The following is a 21530-nucleotide window of genomic DNA, read 5'->3' as shown; positions in this document are numbered from 1 at the left end:
ATATAGTTATGATTTTTAGGTTATTAGTTATTAATTTTGGTTAATAATTATGGTTTTATGGTTGATAGTGTGATTCTGGCTATTAGTTATTGTTTTCTGATAAATAGTTATGATATTTTGGTATTTAGTTATTATTGTTTTTTACATTAGTTGTGACTTCTTGTTTTTTTAGTTTCGGTTTTATGGCTAATAGTTTTAGTCTAGAAAATAACTGAAAGATTATAATTATAGCTTATGAATAATTAAACAATGATTGTATGGGTGGTCATTAGTTTTATTTATGTATGCATTAGTAAACATGTTTTGCATTGGTTAATTGAGGTTCGCATAACTAATGCAAAAATGCAATAGTTATTTAAGAAAGAGAGAATTAGTGCATTAATTTTCTTGAGAGAGAATTATTTATGCGTGATACTGAAATTATGGCCAATAAAATGCATTATAATCTGATTTTTATGATATAACTAATATCATTCAGCGCTTAACTAATATACTTCAGCGTTTAACTTATATATTTCAGCGCTTAACTAATTTACCCATAAATAATTTAATGCTGCCATAACTAATAGGTGCAAGTGCATAGCTAATTCTATTGCTGATACACTCGCGTAATGTCAGCATGGCATAAACGGTCTCAATTTTTACGTTAATAGTAACGTGAGACCGTCTATCCAAAAACAGACTCTAAGATAATTCTACATTCATCTAAAGAATTACTCTCTCTGTATTTTTTTATCTTTCTCACTTAGAATCTTGACACTATTAATCTTTTAAATTTTTCTCAATATATAAGAAAAAATATAGTCATGTAGGATATTGTTTGATTCGTCTCAATGAGTACTTTATTAATATTCAATCATTATAATTTTTACTAATATGTAATGAGAGATATTTAATGTAGAATAAGTGCATTGGCAAACGTGCAAAGTCAAAGTAGGAAAGATAAAAAAATAGGGAGTATTAAACAAAACTTATACAAACTCACATGCATGGAACGAGTCTAGACCCGAGACAAACTCAAAGGAGAGCTAGCCGGAGTTCGCCAGAAATTCGCCGGAGGTATCACCGGAAAACTGCCCGGAGTCCACCGGAAAACCGGCGCAATTTGCAGGTCTACTCTCTCTCCTATCTCTTTGCTGCAGTTTGCATGGTTATTGATTTCATGTCAATTTACTGTTTCTTTAATCCAAGTTCATTTATTATTTCAATTGTTGAATGAGGAAATTTGATGTCATCTTCTTCTTACTTCCCTGACTATATAAAATGCATTTAGAATTTTGTTGAGTGAATCAATATCTTGATCACCGGAGTTTGAGAACTCTATTATAATTTATAAGTGATTAGCTTTTTATTTCTTTATCATATTTTCTAGAAGAAGATCAAATAAAAGGTGCATCTTACAATCAATAGGTAAAAATGGATGATTTAATCATGAGTACAGCTTTGTGACATCATGTATCTGGGATATATATTCCAGGACCTAGGATTTAGTGCAATATCAGGGATGTAAGTTTTTCCATAATTTATTGATTTACATAAAAAAAAATCCTATTCTTGTGTTAGTTTTGTATTCATTGATTTTGTAGTATGTTTGGTTACTACAAAACCCGGACTTTTTAGCTACCGAATTTTGCAACCACTTGATAAGCAGTCGCGTTTTGTTAAGTTTGTGACTGCCTTATGGTGCGTTCTCTTCAACTTATTGGTCCTGAACTTATCTGAACTTATTGGAACTTATTAAACCTGAACTGAACTTATTGGAACTTACTAAACCTGATTGGACCAGATTCAACTTATTGGACCTGATTGGAACTTATTGGACTTGATTGAAACTTATTGACCTTATTGGACCTGATTGAAACTTATTAGACTTTATTAACTTTTAGCAATTGGAACTTATTGGACCTTATTAGACCTGATTGGAACTTATTGCACCTGATTGGAACTTATTGCACCTGATTGGAACTTATTGGACCTTATTAGACCTGATTGGAACTTATTGCCCTGATTGGACCTGATTGCAACTTATCTGAACTTATCTGAACTTATTGGACCTGAAACTTATTTTTTTAAGTTGAAGAGAACGCACCTTTATTACTACTCCATTGATCGGTTGAAGATAGTAGAATGTAGTGGTTGTTAAGAGGTGAAAAGATTATAGGATTAGATGCTAATGAGAAAATATGTTGTTTAGCATAAGAGAGTGTTTGATTGAGCGCAAAACATTTTTCAAGGAATAATTATTCTTTCTAGTTGAGGTTTTCTTGCACTTATAAAAATACCTTTGTAAATTTCCAATATATGTTCCATAATTCCCTTCTGAACAATAGTTAAACAAGTGGAACACAACTTAATCTCTACTTTATAAATCCATAACTTAAGAACAAAGATAGGAGGCTAGGAAAGGGGAAAAAATGTTATGATTCTGTAATAATATCATTATGGAAAGTATCATTAAGGAAAGTGGCAAAATAAAAAAGGAATAAATCATATTGTTTGGAAAGTTGTCTTTATATTCTAAATATGCTATAAGGTTTCCTTACCTTTTTATCTTTTATGTCCTTTGGAAATATGTAATGAGTAGTATGAATAATGAATAATTTCTCATATTTTATGAGATCCTTGCCCTTCAAGTTACTTGATGATCATTGAGAAGCAACACTTCATTTTACATGACCTTATTTTACTCTTAAATTAGGCCCATTTTTATATATCAACCCTTTATATATGTTTTGGTGTTAAGTTTATAAATATATTTCTTATGTCCATGATTGTAGTCTTTGTAGACACTGAAATTCCTTAAATGATAAGATGTTGCCGTTATGTGGTATCCATAAGTTTCATATAAGACCGTCTTACCATGATTTATAGTAAGATATGGATAACTTGCTGTCCTAAAGGGGTCACTTATGGTACAAATGACCCTTTTAAGTCATGGAGTGATCCATTATCTAGTGATTCCCTTAACTCATTAAGTGACCCTTTTAACTTATAAAGTGATCCTTCTAGGGAACAAAATGAGGTGGACTTGTACTAATTCATGGTAAGGCGGTCTTATACAAGACTTACTAATGCATTATAGACTATAAAGATACCCTGAAGCATTCCGATTAAATTTTAGGATCCTTTGTGCTCTTTTCAAAAGATGAACTTGTAAAGACATTCTTAATTTCTAATTTACTATTGAAATCTTGGGGATTGCCTACAAAATTTCAGATGGACTTGAAGGATCCATATATACAGAGTCCATCTTGTGGCAAGAGGAAAGCTTTGTTTTTGTTTAGGCAGCTTATGCTCATGGATAGGTCATAGGATCAGTTGAACAGTCAACATTGTTTGTGATCCTGTAGGTCACATAAGATCAGGATCTTGTTCAACATTTCTACATTTTTGCTTAGTTACATTTTTCTATCCATATTAAGGCTAAAGTATTAATAGGTTAAGTGAAAAGAAGATTCAAATGTAATTTCACTAGTGTTAAACTTCAGTTTGGGAGTTATTTGACACTAGCATTTCAGATTTTCATACCTCCTTTATTCATGGCAACGATGGCAGCACGCATACAAGCAAAGTGCTAACATGTTACTTGATATTCCTTACCTTTTCATTTTCGACGCTGTAAAATCTGAAGTCTAACTACTCTTTAGTCTTTAACATATCTTTGCATTGTATTATATATATGGCTACTAATACTTGCAAGAGCAAGAACAACAATGTACATATTATTGTGCCACTAGCGAGGTCTAAGGAGGTTAAGATGTATGTCGCTTGTGGGTGCTAGCTAGTTTATATCTTAAGGTCATGGTACATAAGATATGAAATTGAATCTCATCTACACTATTTCCCATTCTGATTTCTTATACATCAAAAAAAGAAAATTAGGATGTGTGCGTGGCCCTACGCGTTACTAATGAAGAGGTGATCTTCAAAAGACTTGATAATTTCTAAAATTTAATAATTTTCTTATTTAAATGTAGTTTTTTAAATCACTGAACACGCGTAACACCCTTTTGTGATCTGTTTCCTAATATTTTCAAATTTATTTCTGATTAAGTCATCAAATAATTTGGTAATAAGTATCATTTCTGATCCTCTAACTCATAAAAAAATTAGGGTCCGTTTGGTTTGACGAAAAACATTTTCCGTGATTTGCCATGGAAAATGCAAATGAATATTAGTTTTCCTTTGTTTAGTTTGATGAAAACTATTAAGCTAAGAAGGGGAAATCGGAGATGTTGGGAATGAGAAAGTGGAGGAAAAATAGTTTTCCTTCAAATTAATTTACGGAGGGAGGAAATGTTTACAAAGGGATGGATATCTCTTTTACACCTTGGTTTTCCTTTTTAAATCCCTTGTCCAACCAAACAACGAAAATTTGGGAAATTCCTTTTTTTCCAAAACATACAAAGCCTTAGTTGAAAATTAATCTTCAACCAGTAGGTATATACTACCTCCGTTTCATATTAAATGCAACAAATGAATATTTTATATCTCACAAATAATACCCCTTTGTTGCATTTAAAACTAACGAAACGGAGGAAGTACAACAAATTTTAGTCAGGATAGCAAGAAAATTCAACTTCATAGTGGGGTGACTAAATGTGGTTTGGGATGATTACAACCCATTGTATCTAGAAATTCCTTCTGTATACAAGATTTTTTGATCTTCAATCTAGAATATAGAACTGTCAAATTCAGATCATCCTTTCTTGCCTAAATACTTTCCAGAGGTATGCCCTTTTCATATCAGAAACAAACATTGCACTTTGTGAAGAATGCTAAAGGTCCGAAGCTAAAAGACTGTTTAAGTGGACTTGAAAGATAACTTTAAATGACATACATCTATTGATACTATAATTTAACTGACATACATGCCTGTGTGTATATTAATATGCCTAAAAATACAACTACATAACCTAATGATTGGGGAATAAAGAAAGGAAACAACTTATAAAACTAATGTTCATTAAAGCTTCAGGGTGAGATCAAGCTTGGTGGGTTCATTGGGGTCCATTGGTGAAGGAACTGCTGAAGATTTTTGCTGTTTAGGTTGCAAATCAACTTGTACAGATTCATCTCTCCTCAATGACAAGTTGAGGCCTGTTGATTCTACACATTGTTTCTTGGTGGGTCCACCCTCATTCTCATTCACCTGCAGAAAATTTGTCAAGTTAGAAGCAAAAGAAGGATCAAAATTTGTGGAGCCTAGCAGTGGCCTTCTTATAGGACCTAAAGCATATGCAGGGTGATATGCAGGATTGAGAGGTTTTATCGAGGAAGGTCCAATGAATCCACTTAGGGTCCGAGCAAAACCAGGTGGGCTGCGGAGAAGTCCCATGCGGGGGGTCGAGTAAATAGGCCTTGGCTGCCATCCTCTATAGGCATATCCATGGTAAGGAGGATACTGAAACTGATGTCCATAATAGGATCCATGCAACAAAGGTGGCTTTGTGCCTGGCAGATTGTAAATGATAGGAGTTGTGCCATATTCATTTGCTGCTTTCATAGCCTTTTGCATCTCCCTCTCTTGCTTATGTGCATTTTGGTGGCCACCAAGTGCCTGTGTACTAGAAAATTGCTGGCCACAGAACTTGCAGGCTATGGGATGTCGAGACATTGGGGGAGGAGAGCGAGGGGGTTGTTCCGAAGGCTCTCCATTTTCACCTTCGTTAAGGTGTAAAAATAAACCAAAAGATGGATCAGACTGGTGTTTTTCTGGTGGTACTTGATCACTCAAGGCTTTTCCCTGAGGAACATTTTGTGGTGTTATTTGTATTTCAGAGGAGTTGAATTCTGGTCTGAGGTTATTTCTTTCTGGTGGCTCATCAAGGATTTCCTCCTCCCTCTCCAAACCACGTTTCTTTGGGGGTAGTTCTGCTGGTATCGCGGATACAATCTGCTTGGTTTGGAAGGAGGCTTCACAACCTGGTGCTCTCATGGTGACTCTGGAGTTTGAACTCTGAATTCTTTTGATATGGTTTGAATTGTGAGAGGAAGGAAGAGGGTTAGAATCAAGTATTTATTGACAAGAAGGAAGTAATGCTTACATCCAAATATGGAATGATATCCTAGTATGAATATAAAATTGCAAAATCTGTAGAGGTCATAGATGTTTAGGGTAGGAAAAAGGATGAATCCTCTTCATGATACTTCTTCAGATGTTTTGGGATAGTTTTTATGGGCTTGATTCATTTCACACATTACAAATCATACAACTCTGTTCTGATCATGTTCTTATCTGGACTTCAGGATATAAAAGGAAGTGAATTATAAATTGGGAGGTTTTACATTTTTATGCAATTAGTGAGGCATGTGTATAATGTAGTTTGCTGGAGGGTATAGTTAAAATGTCATGTTACCATATTAAGCCTCAAGGCGGGACAACAATTTTTTTATAAGATATTTTCTCGCAAAAACTTTAAAGTTAAAGATAGTTTCAGACAAAAAAAACTAAATATATTAAAGTTCTTGAGCAGCAGGTGATAGTCTAGTGGAGTTGACATCACTTCTAATACTAGAGATCCTAGGTTCGAGTCTCACCTCTTGCAAGGGAGGATCTCCAATTTCCTCTCTTCTTTGCAAGGGATTTCATCTTATCTTAAAAAAAAAAAATAGTAAGCCTCAAGGCTTGACTAAATTATGTACATGAAAATTCAACTAGGATTGTTTCTTTTTCTTTTTTCTTTGTTTTTTTAGATGTGAAAACTAGGAGTGTTGATGTATGTTTCTTTAATTTATCTTTAAGTTTTATACACATAAAATATTTGTTTACCCTTGATTTTTCTGCTTACATACTCATTATACTTTTGAAGAGGCAAGAATCACTTACATATTCTTCCTAAAAAGAATTGTCTGCATTAGAAAATGATGAAATGGTGATATTTTTCTTATTTAGGCCTGTCCTAAGAGGTAGTAAATAGAACTATGATGCTATCTTGTACTCATCTATTAGTTGCATTGTTTGTTACTTTGTTTTGTAGAGGTCAAATTTTGAATATTTTGGACGATAATTTTTTGGCAAAATTGACCTCAACACTCTGAACTATAGCTCCGGTAAACCCAACACCACCAACTACGGGGTGGGTGCAGTCTAGAAGAAATTCATCTTACCAAGGAGGTCCGAAAAAAATATAAGAATATCAAATCTTTTAATTTTATATTTATATTTTTAAAAATATTAATGTTTAAAGTTGTACTTGAAATACCGTAAAACAAAAAATGTTACAATTAATTAAAAAAACAAGTTGTGGTTGAGAGCGTTTTTAAAAGGTCAAGGTTATGGAACTGGATCTTCTTAAAGGTTACAAGGTTAAGGAACCTAGATAAATTTAATTAACATAGTTTTTGGTGCTAAATTTAATTATAGATGTAATAAAGTGATAAGCTTCCAAAAATGTATTATCACATGACATCCTTTTGGATACCCTAAAAAGTTGATATTATACCTTTATTGAACTTCAAATTTATTTATTTTTGAAATCTCAACAAGAGTTGATTGAGTGGCATGTTTAATAATTGAAAGATGAGCAACATAAAGACATAATTAAGTTGACAAAGTTCCTGTCCAATTTGAAAGTAAAGAACCAGCCAAAGTAAGCATGTGACCTCTACAGCCAACATCCCATCTTATGAGCAGCAGTGACAACGAAGGACCAGCCAAAGTAAGGAACAGTCTTGCCCGTAAGCCTGGTGGAAAGAGCATCAGCTGTATCCTGAATAAGATGACTGTGTGACTCAAAGAATTGACTGTAAGGTGACTTCTAAGCTGTTTCACGACATGCTAAGCAACACGCATTAAAGTGAAGGGACGCTCTCGACCTACAAACCATCGCTTCCCTGAACCATCCTGAAGAGACACAGAGTTACTGCAGCGCCAAAAAGTCTCGAGTGTCCTTTTATGGTAATCTTGAATAAAGGCCGAGTGTTGAGTTTATTGAGTAAATGGAAAAGCCTATGCTCCATAAGGCTGCAGAAAGTCAGCAGTCTTGTGCTTCAAAACAGAATCAAAGGGATGATGTTACCAAGTCGAGATACTTGCATATGTTTTCATGAAAATCTCGTTGTGGAACAGGACAGCAAGACAGGAAGAAGTAAAGCCAGAGAAGAAGCGGCTGAAAGCAGAGCCTCGTCATTTTCGCTACAATTACCATCTTGAAATCATATCTTGTATCATACAATTCAGAACATGCCACTGACAAGGACGAGGCAAGGAAATACCAGGAATTGGGCACTAATTCACAGCAAATCATGATGTATTCTGTCTTTAAGGTCCTTAGCTTCAACTCTATTACCACTGTCACATAACAGGAAACAGAACAATTATGTAAAGCACAAATGATGAGAAAAAAAAGAAGATAAATTCTACTTAATAATCAAGGCCTTATTTTGGTAGTGAACTGAGCTCCAAAACAATCACATTTCTATAGATATAAAAATCGAATTTTAGATATTGGAATTCAACGCATCATCACCATATTGCCTCTACAATCAGCCACAAAATTTACAAATAACAGAATTGCAATGCTAGAGGAAGGTCAATGCATAAATTGAAATCACATTTCGAAAATTCATCAAGTAGGATAATAACCAGGGGGCTCTGGAAATTCCATCGACCTGCACGAACTCGTATATGAGGGATTGTGCTAATAAATCCTCTCAGCTGTTGTGACTGGACGAAGAAACACTACGATCACTGTGATGTTATCCTTGCTTCCGCGTTGGGCAGCTTCTGTTGCCAATCTTTTGGCGCACATACTGGGTTCTTTAACTGTGTCCCTAATTATGCTCACAACTTCTTGATCACTTATGACATCCCATAACCCATCACTAGCCATGATCTGATGATTCAGCACACAAAGAAAAAAAGGAGCTCAGATAAACTTAAAAATACTTTATTAGCCATAAATTGGCCAGGAAGAAGTCTCTGTTTATCAACCTATATATCAGTTATGACCTCAACGCATGAAATGTCTGACTAAGAAATTCCAAAAGGTAAAACTACCAACATCAAATGAACAGTTGAACACTTCAAATTGAGCACAACAGCAGTCTGGCTGCAATATATGCTGAACAAGATTGATGAAGACAAGACCAACGATAAGAAATGAGATAAAGTAGTCAGACGACACCCGTTCGTAAGCATGTTTTATTGTATGTGAGCAAGCCAAAGAGTCATTTATAGTAAAAAGTTATTGTAGTTTTTATTTTTTATCCATGATGCCCGGGCATTACAATCAACTATTGACATGAAAACCTAGGATGAAAGTGGCAGTGTAGTGCATTCAATAGCTTGTATAAAAGTATAAAAAATTAGAAAAACAACCCAAGCGGTTTTAGTTTTCACCCTTTGCATAGAATTGGGTAAACGCATGAATTTCAACCATTTGTTGGGAAAAAGGTGTTAGAAGATGACTAACCAAAGAAAAGAGAGAGACAAAGTGCAAAACTTATATCTCAGGATATATAATCACAGAAAGGCAGCGTTTAGCATAGTTTTGAAAAACATCTCTTTTATATGAGCACTTGCACTTTTGCACTACTTCAACAGACATAGATTGTGGTATAACATCACAGAGTACATTTGAATATGGGCAGATAAAGTGAGCAAAAATTATGGTAGTTGAAGCTTGCCAAGGGAATAAAAATTAAAACGTACCAGGTATTCATCTTCTGAAGACAGTTGTGTCTCCATTATCTCAGGTTCTGCAGTGACAGCAGGCTTGAGATCAGCATCACCGATGGAGCGTGTAACCTGAATAAAGAAGAGTACAATCATCAATAATTTTCGACATCAAAGTGTAAATTTCTGTCAAGATTAACCCTCCCAAAAATAAGATAAGCAAGCCAACAAGGTCGTCAAACATGTCATACAAGAGAGGTTGACTCATTGGCTCTCTTGTTTTGGATAACAGAATAGTAGAGGATAGATGCTGACAGCAAAACAGAAAGTTCACTTTTTGTGGGCTGTTTCAAAAATCCCACATATCTAATATGATTCAGTAGTGCACTGCTCTGTTAAAATGTAGTGTCATTGTCCCTTGTGCTCTTATTACTTTTTGCGCAAGACAATCACATTAACTTGGAGGAGCATACGGGTGCTGACTTGCAGGCAGAGACTAGTTAGAACAAAAGGAGAAGGATCAACAGAAGAGAGTGATTGTAGAGTGACAGCATCTGCTGTTATAAAATACAATTAACTAAGAGAACCATCAATATGTTTCTATGCAATATCATCAAAAGAAGTATATGTTGTACTACCTGAAGAGCTGCTGCACCAACCCTCCATGTATCCAGTTGCCATTTCACAACACCTCCCACCTTTGTGATGCGGTCTCTCTCCTCAAGGCAGCTGGCAACATGATCCTACCATGTTAACTTTCATTATTAGCTACACTTTCGCCGTAGTTCTTTTCCACTGATCTACACATATTATATCAACTCACCCTGCTGAGCGCAATAGCATGGCCTTCCCTACACAAAATAACTCTACAGTCCCCAGCATTTGCAATATAAAGCTTATTTTTTACAAGAAAAGCAGCTATTGCTGTACAGCCAGGATGCCAGTCTTTCTTAATTAAACCCTTGGATTTACGGTGGGAGTCCACTGAACTTCTAAATGCAATATCAGTCTCGACAAATGCTCTTACTAGAGACTCAGCAGGGCTGCATCAGAACAATTTGTAAATTTAAAATAATAATCAGCACAAGCCACAAGAAGCTGCAAATAGACAGGAAGAATAAAATTAACAAGAGACATAAGTGACCTGATGCCACTGGAATAGGAGCTTTGTAGTAATTTTGGTAAAGCTTGAGCAGAAAATTCAGCCGCAGCAGCACCTATACATGCTTTCACGTCATGTAAATAACAAAGAAGACAGCCCATTTTATAGATTACAAAAGGCTTGCAATAACACATGGACTCAATATGCTTTGTACACTACAAATCCACAAGCTATTATTTTTTTAAAACAAGAAAGTAGAATAAAAAAGATAATTTATCATCAAAATCACACAACCGGACCTGCCAGTGGGAAAATTATATATAACACATATTTACAACAGCCAATTTACTCCAAATTTCGCATATCGCATAAAAGTCACCCATAGTTTAGCGTACACCTATCTTATGCAAGACTTACTACTATTATTGTGATACCATTCCTTGCTTCAAAATGTCGCCATTGACTTAGCTCCTAAGACCTTGTCAATACAAAATCTTTCAGCATATAAAAGCTGACACTGAAGCTTATGCTAACAAGGAGAGGTGGGATGGTAAATAGTGGTCATATCACAACTAATGAGATCTCTCTGAAACTTTCAGGTGAGCAGATGGGCACACTAGTGTCTGCAATGTTGTACAAGTTTCTAACCACTGGCCATCATATTCTGAATCAGTACAATGACGAATCTTGGATGTTAAAAGACAATGGAAAAGTAGGTCTAAAACTATGATCTTTAGTTAGATTGCACAAATTATGAATCTGCTAATGTCAGATTCGCAGCAGAAAAGAAAAAAACTAGCAGGAAGAATATGATGAATGGTTACAAGTTGAATCAACTTAATATCCTTCATAAGTAAAAAGCAGGATCTCAACAATTATGAATTTATGATTAAATTAATGTACAATATAAGCTCCTCATGAATGTAACATTCAACAGAAACATAAGTGGAAGGGATAAATAAATGCATAGTTATTCCTGCAGCTACAGCCCAGGAAAATTATATATCTGGAGCGTTAACGTAATTTTCATTTTGCAAACAGATTTTCAAAAAAATGATGGAAACTAGCCACTTTAGAAAAGAAATAAAGAAGCCCCTTTGATTAAATAATGTAAGTTGACAAAGCAAATTTTCATCAGAAATACACAAGTAACAAATAGTTCAGGTTTCATCCACAATTTTCTCACCTCGATGACCATCAAAGACACCAAACAAGTAGAAATCCTTTTGATCACATATCCGAGGCATGAGGAAATGAGTGTCTTCCATTGTCTCCCTCTGGCCACATGCAGCAAAGGAGCCCCAAGACAGCACCGGAATGTAAGAGGATGCGTCATTTGGATAATCAAATGTAGTTTCTTTCCTAGAAGCCATACCGAGAGAAGTCTTGCTGGAAATTTCTGCTCCCTGAGTAGACCAGTTAATATTCTCCCTATAAAGTTGAGAATTAGAGCTTTGCTCCATGAACTGCTGAGGAAAAGCATTAGCTTCAACAAATATATTTTTCTTGTCCTCCATATTTTTCAACTCATCGCGAATTGATTGAAGTTCAGATACTATGTCTGTGAAACAAGGTCTATTATCGGGATCGGCATCCCAACATCGCTTAATCAATGACAATAAACCTAAAGGTGCACCTGACTCAGAATCAACCATAACAGGCCGCAATCCATCAGACACCACTGCTGCAATGAGCTTCTGCTCTGTATAACTCATTTCCAATGCAGTATGGGCCTACAAGCATCACATGCATCATTCAACAAACAGGCACTTAACAGTCACCTATTCGCAAAGAATAAATCATATTACTATTGATGCATGCCTAAGGCTAGGAAGTGATGCATTATAAATCATAGCTGACAAGGCCATCAAGATTTCCACCAATTCTATTTCTCCAGACTTGCAAAGAAAGGAACAGACTATTTCTTCGTACTAAATTGAACCACAGAGAGACCACTTGCAGGCTCTTAAAATTTATGCACCCATGACGATATACGATGAATAAATCAAGACATCAAGCGTGATGTTGCCATGTTTAATCAAGTGAACAGTTTGTCCTCGAAGGAAGCAGCAAGAACAGGCAACTAGAATTACAAATTGACATACTGTAGAAAAAGAAGATTGAATCTAGTGCAAAACACAATTAAATCATATATTTAGTCAAGAGTCTTCAGTAAACTTGTAACACAAATGCTCTCTAGCAAGAGATGTCAGCACACATGATAAGAAGCTGTGGAGACTTTGATCGAATGAATTGCATGCTTTCATGGTAGACATTTTTTATAGGAAACTACGAGATTAAGAAAGTTAAGGAGAAAGAATGATGCAGTTATGAAGGTCTTAAGCATGTTTACAACTTCAAAATTGAACATATACAATTCGATATCAAAAAATATCAGTGAATTATTTAATATAGCTATGATTCCAAAAGTGCCATTTCCCAAAACAATTGTATGCTTTTGGCCTAGACAAAATTTCCAAGTTTGCCTCCCATGTTGATGTATTAAGAACTTAAAGTCTTCTAACAGAAGTAGGAAAAAAAACAAAAAACAGTCCATGTTGTAGCATACGAAAGAGTAAGTCACGAAGCTAACCTCAGCTTCTGCACGAAGATCAGTGTACGGAACAACCCCTGTGAGAAGCTCACTGCAGAAAATGAGTGTTAGCAACACGATGGGGAAGAAAAAGATTCTAGCAAACCAATAACTATATAGCCCATCTGTGCAAGCCAGCAATTCACCTAGGATGTATTTTATTTTTAAGAATCGAAGAAAGATTCTAGCAAGCCAATATTAACAACATGATACAAATAAATACCCACTTGACAGATACTGCAAAACTGTAGACATCTGATTTCTCAGTGTGTATATCCTTCTTCAAAATCTCAGGAGCCATATAAATAAGAGTCCCAACCATATTTTTCTTGTGGAATCCTCCAGTCGGCTTTCCAGATGATTTCCAGTTCAACAAAGAAGATTTTTTGAGATCTTTGCCATACTCTGCCAGGCCAAAATCTGCTAGGCGTGGAGAAAGATTTTCTCCTAGCTTTATTTTAAAATCACATTCACAACAGTAGGAATGAAGATCATTCAGATGACTATGAAGTTGGTGAACAAATTACATGGTTCAAGTCTAAGTAAACAATGATACCAAAATATAATATAATGTTGAAATGGTGGATAATTACAAGAATATTTGCAGATTTGACATCCCTGTGTACAATCCCAAGGTTGTGTAGATACTGCAGAGCCTCCGCTGTACATAAAAAATAGCATTATTAATGGATTACTCAATACATCATGTGTGTGTATTCCTAATTTCCAATAGAGTAAAAATAAATTACTATTTCTTTGACTTTTGGACTTTGGTGGACTAAATTAAAATGGATCATGAAGCTGTCTATGCTCTATAAGTCTATACCTCTTATATATTGAGAGGTAACACAGGGCCATAGCATATCACATCAGGGAGCACTTGGAAACAACCTTTCCGTTATCCCAAGGTTAACCCCCTTACACCTACTAAGAGTAAGACTCTTTAGAGGCATTAAGGTAATTGTCTGAGTGTATGTGTGTATTAAGATAAAACTATTTCCACAAAGATGATATATAGCCCTTATTTACACTTCGATAAAAATAAAAACAAAAGTTGCTCGATAAATGTAACTAAAAGTACAGTCAACATGTCATGGTATTGACATGTCTAAAGCTTATAGGACATTTTGAAATAAACTAAGGACTAACATACTTCTGACTAACAAATACCAATATTGCCTGTACAAAGGATCCTAGCAGTATCCAACTTGGAGATTTAAGAAAGTCACTGTACCACATAGGTGTCTATGAATACTATGACCAGTAAATTAAATAAACTGGACTTGTTCAAGAGCTCGATCAACACAAATGAAGGAAGTTATAAAGAAAATACATGACCATCGGAACATACAATCATTGGTTACCCCTTGACTGTAGATTGAGTTAATAGTCAGAATACACCTCTAATTCAATTGTCCATATCTTTGTAATCTGATTTCAGGAATGCAAATCGTTCGATTTTGATTATATATACTTCAGATAATTCCTACTCCTAATTTACCCTTTGTAGGTAAAAATTGCACGTTACATAGTCGTGCATCATGATAGATACTCCTGATGCTTTGGCATATGAAACTCTTTTTATCAATGCATTGCATAATTCATTGCATGTACCCGCACTTACATACAAGCAATGCCTTTTAGTCTCACCTGTTTTGGCCTGCGCTTTTCAATACAAAATAGGAAACTGTCTCTCCATTGCATATATGGTAGAAAAAACATTCATCTCTCGACTTGGATCCTACAAGGTGGATCTTGGAAAGTTTTCACACAAGCAACAGGGAATCCTCTAGATGTAAAGCAGAGTCTTTGAAGTCTAAACCCTAATTTTTCACCCACCAAGCACTTCCATCCTTAACGAGAAACTTCATTCGAATGTTCAGATATTGCCAAAAGCAGTTTGAGGTACTGATCACTGATCAGGACATTTTTTTTTCAAGGAAATGATCTGAATGCTTATAATATTAGCAAGACGGACTAGAGCCTCAATTTCCGGATACAATAATATCCAAAATTAGAGCCAAAGTCCAGCATTTTGCCTATTGACTTTCAGAAAACTATCCTACATGGCTACAAGTGTTTAAGGCACACAATCTTTTTGGAGAATATATCACATATTAAATCATTCATTCTTGCAACAATCAGATCAATTATTGTAAATTACATCATGCACTTTCAGTAGAACAACGAACTGCCATTTCAGCCATATCACAAGCTACAACCTATTCACTCACGAACAAAAATGCAAAGATCCCTTGAATTCTAGTGCACAAGTTTGACAGCAATGAAGAGAGATAAAGAAGAACAGTATTTGATAAACAACCAAATATTCAATGCTAAATCACATCGTTGCGCAAACAATCATACCTAATTGTATAGTGATAGCAAGAGCCTGATCAATACTTGGGCTCCACTCCTCCACATGTAGCTTGTGAGCAAGAGTACCAGACTCATAGAATTCAAAAAAGAACATATAATTAGGTGGCTTTGCATGAGCTGCAATTAACTTCGCGAGTCCCGGGTGATCCAATTTGCTTCATACCAGAGTATCCACAATCAAAATACAAAGAATAAGACAGCAATTAGATGCTACTACTACATTCTAAAAAGGTAAGCACAAAAGTCAAACATAGTAATCTTTATCAATACCCCAGAATTAATGCATACATAAACATTCTTTGATCAAACTCCAAAGAATTAGCAAAACTATAAGGCATAATTAAGACTAATGGCAAATTGGGTAGTTAAAAGATGTAATCTTTACAAATTTCAAAGATGAATCATATAAGTATTGAAGCAATAATCAAATACTAAAAACTAAATTACTACTAATATTAACTCAAAACAAATAAAATTTCCCATTTGAAACTAACCACAACAACTGCAATTGCTTGTGAAATTTATCAATATCTTCAGAAGTTGACAAAATGGGCTTCTTAATTGCAACTTTTTTCCCATCTAAAATTCCTTCATACACAACACTTTCACTTCCTGCGTTTTGCAAATAATTGAAGAAATACAACCAGAATTACAAACTCAACAAAAACACTTTCTACAAAATTAAAAAAGATGCAGTAAAATAAATTGATATGTTAGATCATACCTCGAGCAATCGGGGAGGAGAGAGAAAATGAAGAAGGGGGAAGATGAAGAGGGATGGTTTTGCTGTGACAGCATCCTCTTATGCAAGTATTTGGTTCAACAATTTCTAACACCATGCTAATTGCTAATGCTTGCAATTTCTTCTCTTTTTCGCGCTCTTTCTCTCTGTATTTCTATGGTTTACGTTGCGAGTGTCAGATTTTGAGGTGGACAAACATGGTACGCAACAAGTGTTCCCCTATCACGATGTTGAATGCAATGAGCCAATGATTCTGAACTTATTTTTTCCGATTTAATCTGAACTTATTTTTTCCGATTTAATCTGAACTTATTTTTTCCGATTTAATTTTATCTAATCAGATCTGATTTATAAGTTCTTATCTTGTATAAAATATATTATTATTATATTATTATTTTGTAATTCATTATTATATAATATATTATAAGATCTTATTTCTAGTGTTACTATTATTATCATTTTATTTCTATCACAACTTTTATTATTGATAATAATAATTATTATTATAATTATTTATTATAACAACAAAATAATCATAATAATAATAATAATTACTACTAATAATAATAATCATACTACAAGATTTTTTGCTTATGTTACCGCAAGATATTGTGTTCATAATATCTTGATGAAGATAGTTCTGTTTACGATAATAATGTTATGAATGTAGTAATAGGGTTAATTTTCTTCAAGTATCTTGTTCATAGCTACGATAATAATGTTATGTTACCCCTCTAGAAGGCATGCTAGAATACTTTAATTATCGTCATTCATCTCTGCATACAGCATACTACAATTGAAAGATGTTTTAAAATCCTTAAAAAGAGATGGAAAATATTGTCAAACATGCCGAACATGGATGTTCCGTATCAATTGTCTATTATGATTTATGCATTCACACTCCAAATTTTCATTCGATTGTATGAGTTGGATATACCAATTTCAAAGACCGTAAACATTACACCAAGTAGAGCAAATTGTGATATATTCAATGACTTGCCCAAGAAAGAAATGGATAGGGTGCAACTTCAAGTAGCTACAGAGATTTGAAATTTAATAGGAAGAGGTATACCGCCAATACAGGATCTAAATTTATAATTTGTAGTGCACTTAGCTTATTTTGAATTATAATCCGAACTTTTAGTAGTTTCGTTGTCATGAATATTAGCTATCATATTTTATATATTTCTTATTTTGCGCCAACTTATGTTCTTAACACGTGGTTTTTAATTTTCTATTATATAATAATAACTTAAATAATGATAACAATGACATTTATAATGATAACAACAGGATTGATAATACGGTTTTTTCACCAAATGCCCCCGAGTTTTCACGAAATTCACCGAGTACCCTCAGACTTTTGAAAATAGACGGGGTACCCCTCAGTTTTACAATAATACACCCAAATGCCTTAATGACTAACGGTGTTAACCGCTGTTAGTCATTAATCCTAATTTTATGTTTAAAACACTAATTAACACCTAATCTTAACCCCTACCTCTAACTCTAACCCTAACCCCTAACCCTAACCCTAACCACCAGCCCACCAACCCTCCCCATTTCCCACCAACACAGCAGTCCCCCTTCCCCACCCCCAACAGCCCCCCCACCCCCGTCGATTTCCCCACTCCTCTCGCAGCCCACACAACCCCGAAGCCCCCACGCTCACAGCCGCAACCCCCACCCTCGTAGTCACCACCCTCTCAACACACGCAGCTGCGCAACTCCCTCCCCTCGTCGACGTTTATCTGTATTCTCATCTTTGTTGTTCTTCGTCACTCTAGGGCTGCTGGGGTGGGTGTTTTTTGTGGAAATGAACAACCCATAAGCGAAAATTAGCGGGGAGGGGGAGATTCGACCGGGGTGGGGGAGGGTGGGGGGATTCCACGAGGTGGGGCATTGTGGAGGGTCGACGGGGGTGGGGGAGCTGCGAGGTGGGGGGGGAGCTGATGTGGTGGGAGGGTGGGGGAGGGTTCAGGTTTGTTAGGTTTAGGGGTTAGGGTTAGTGTTTAGGGTTAGGGTTAATTAGGGTTTAAATCAGATAAGTAAGGTTAATGACTATCGGTGGTTAACATCGTTAATCATTATGGGCATTTGGGTGTATTATCGTAAAATTGAGGGGGTACCCCGTGTATTTTCAAAAGTGTGAGGGTACCCGGTGAATTTCGTGAAAACCTAGGGACATTTGGCGAAAAAATCGTTAATAATACTTACCAATATTAATAATTAATAAGTACATTACAAAAAGCAAACTATTTTCTCAGCAACAATAATAATCCTTTTAAACAAATGTACTATTAAATAATAGTATTAATAGTAATAATAAGTTTTTAAATATAAGCATGATCTGATCTGAATTTTTTTTTCTGATTTGATCTGAACTTATTTTTTTTTATCTGATCTGAAAATAAGTAAAAATAAGGTGAACTGAACATAGTCATAGACGAGACTCGATCTTACGGTCATGATCAATTTTTTTTATCAACTAAACTAGTATTTTGGTCCGAGCGATGCCCCAGGTCAGTTACAATTATCAAATATGTTATTTTTTATAAATTTTTCATAATTAATTTTATTATCTTTTCGATATTTTTCATCTAGTGAAAAATTGGGTGGGCTTGATAAGTTGCTTTTTAAATAATAAAAAAAACTTCTAAGAAATTGAAGATAAAAATAACAATTTCAATGAAATTATAAGACTTTAGTATTTTTATTTTGAAACGGTAAATATTGAAATTATAGTGGACTGGTAGTTAAACTCTCACATATCATTTCAAGTTCATGAGTTATATTCCTAGTAACTACACATTGTTAAAATTTTAGTTGAGATCATAAACATATGTGGCACATATGCTGGAGAGTGCCACGTGGCAGGCACCATTCATTTGCTTGAAATGCCTTTTAATATATTTGTATAGATTAAAATTGAGATTTATTTTTTCCAAAGTTAAATTAGGGGTCGTTTGGTTGCCATGAGGGTAAGGGAATGGAATCAAGAAAGGGATATAGGGAGAAAGGAAAACAAAATCCTTAGATTAAAAATGTTATTTGGTTGAATTTTGTTATTTTTATTTCTTCCTCTTTTGACATCCTTCCACCACAATCCTCCTTCTCATGTTTGTTGTGCCCCGCCGGAACTCCACGCTCAGTACCCCCGTGAGCCGCCGAGCTTGCAGCCTCCCCCTCCCCTTCCCACAGCGTTGTCGTCCCTCCCCGCAGCACTCGCCAGTGCAATCTCCCACCCCCCCTTTCGCTACACCGTCAATCCTCCACCTCCACTTCTCTGTGTCATCGTGTCGTCCCCCTCCCCTTCCAGATGTGTCGTTCTCTTCCCTTCCCTTTCCGTATCTGCCGTTTTCTCTTTGTTCTTCCATAGGGTTCGTGGGTGGTTTAGATGGTGGATGGTGGATGGTGGTGGCGGTTTCTCGGTGTTTGGGTTACTTGAGTGAGCGGTTTTGGTAGTTGTGTGGGCGATTCTCGGTGGTTAGTGGCGTGATTGGGGTGTTGGGGTAGAGGACTCACATGGTGGTTGGTGGTCCGTTCAAGTCTCGATGGTTAGGTGGGCAGGTGGTGCCGATTGGGTGGTCATGTAGTGTCGGTTGGGTGGTCATGTGGTGCTAGTTGGGTGGTCGGGTGGTGCCGGTTGGGTGGTCAGGTGATGGTTGAGTGGCGATGCTAGTGGTTGGGTGGGTTGGTCAAGTGGTGGTTGAGTGGTCAAGGTCCTCAAGGAGGTGGTCAATGATGAGTCAAAGAAAGGGAATGTGAAACCTTAGGGGTGGGGCCGGGGGGGTGAGAGTAGAGGACTTTGGGGGTAAGGAGAAGGTAAAGGGAATCATTAAACTGAGAAAACAAATAACAAGGGAATCATGTTTCTTGATTCCCTTACCCTTTCCAAAAAAAAAACAACCAATCTTTCGAAAATCCACAAAAACTATTCTTTATATGATATTCATATTCTCATTATAATTTAGGTTTGTTATTAACTTATTATAATCCAGATTTGTTATTACAGTTTATGTTTGTTACAATGTTATGTTTTTACTTAGGGATAGGATTGTTATTGTTCGTCACCTATTTATGCAACTATCTTTTGATGTGGAGCAACGGGGAAAAAAATATCATCGTGTTAAAGTATTTATACGTGTGATGATGGACACTTGGAACAATACCATCATGGCACTATTTATCCTCTATAAGGAGATCCTCGTGCATGAGAATTATCCTTGAGGATCCTCAAAAAGATGAAGATGGAGGATTCTTCTTCTATGAACACAGAGCACCACCATCCATGCGGAATTGCCATCCTCGTAGCACACTATGAGGAATTCCTCATGGATGTGGGAAAATATATGAGGATTGAGGATCCTGTTCTTTTGAGGATGGGGGAGAACTAGATGAACATCCTCCAAACATGGAGATTTGGATTACTAGGCTAATGTGCCAAAAATTAACGTGTTATATGATTCTTTTATTAAATTTCAACTCAGCAAATGTAGTGGGCCTAAAGTAAAAAAAATCTTGATTTCTTTTATGGTGGGGTATGTTTATGATTGGAGAGAAAGTGTAATGAGGATCTTCATGTTTGAGAAAAAAAGGAAGTAAACGCCTTTTAGGAGAGATGATGTAAAACACTCACGAGGAAACTCAATCCTCATAGTGTTTATCTCTGCTCCTCTCAGTAACTTATTTGCACAATTTCGAAACCAGGACTAACACTATTTCATATAACATCTTTAATTGTTTATCAACTAAGCTAATATTTTCCTTTGCATTTATAGCCACTTAAACATTTTAAAACAAATATGCAAAAGAGGTCATGGCATACAATAGCCCCTTTCGGCTGTGTATTTTCTATAAAGGAAAGGGCCAATTAAAACAAATCGAATATCGTATAAGTTTAGAGTAGAATGAAGGAGTTAGCTATAGTTAGTCAAGAATCTTGCAGGCTTCTCGAAGGTTATTTTCTGTCATATTGGTTTGGATGGCAATAAAACTGCTGATTTCATAGCAAGTAAGAGCATCTCAAATAGCAAGCTAATTGCCAAATTAGCTTGCTATGCCACATATGATTTCCACGCATTTTCATTTATAA

General features: G+C 35.6%; 2 protein-coding genes across 8 annotated transcripts; both read right to left on the bottom strand.

Annotated features, from left to right (window-relative positions):
• Positions 1-4966: 4966 nt before the first annotated feature.
• On the bottom strand, positions 4967-5938 carry LOC104889553 (hypothetical protein). Its single transcript, XM_010674796.2, has one exon. The coding sequence runs from the start codon at positions 5936-5938 to the stop codon at positions 4967-4969; it is 972 nt and encodes a 323-aa protein (XP_010673098.1).
• Positions 5939-7421: 1483 nt separating this feature from the next.
• LOC104889552 (protein kinase and PP2C-like domain-containing protein) lies at positions 7422-16661 on the bottom strand. Of its 7 annotated transcripts, none has more exons than XR_789582.4 (14): positions 16418-16661; positions 16188-16305; positions 15682-15848; positions 13908-13975; positions 13542-13765; positions 13315-13366; positions 11908-12454; positions 10764-10836; positions 10443-10662; positions 10258-10362; positions 9656-9751; positions 8614-8837; positions 8218-8293; positions 7422-8137 (listed from the first exon to the last, which is right to left on the bottom strand). XR_789582.4 is itself a non-coding variant. In XM_019248265.3 (14 exons), the coding sequence occupies exons 1-14, from the start codon at positions 16530-16532 to the stop codon at positions 8643-8645; spliced, it is 1677 nt and encodes a 558-aa protein (XP_019103810.1). In that variant the 5' UTR covers positions 16533-16661; the 3' UTR covers positions 8398-8642. The 7 variants fall into 7 exon arrangements, 2 of the variants coding, with proteins under 2 accessions (XP_010673097.1, XP_019103810.1); XR_007272064.2 differs by having other exon boundaries at positions 7422-7990; XR_789579.4 differs by having other exon boundaries at positions 8588-8837; positions 16418-16660.
• Positions 16662-21530: the final 4869 nt, after the last annotated feature.

This window comes from Beta vulgaris, chromosome 3 (assembly GCF_026745355.1).
Source record: "Beta vulgaris subsp. vulgaris cultivar EL10 chromosome 3, EL10.2, whole genome shotgun sequence".
In the NCBI taxonomy this organism is placed as follows: Eukaryota; Viridiplantae; Streptophyta; class Magnoliopsida; order Caryophyllales; family Amaranthaceae; genus Beta; species Beta vulgaris.
The sequence above is the reverse complement of the archived record's forward strand: the minus strand, read 5'-3'. Positions and strand labels throughout refer to the sequence as shown.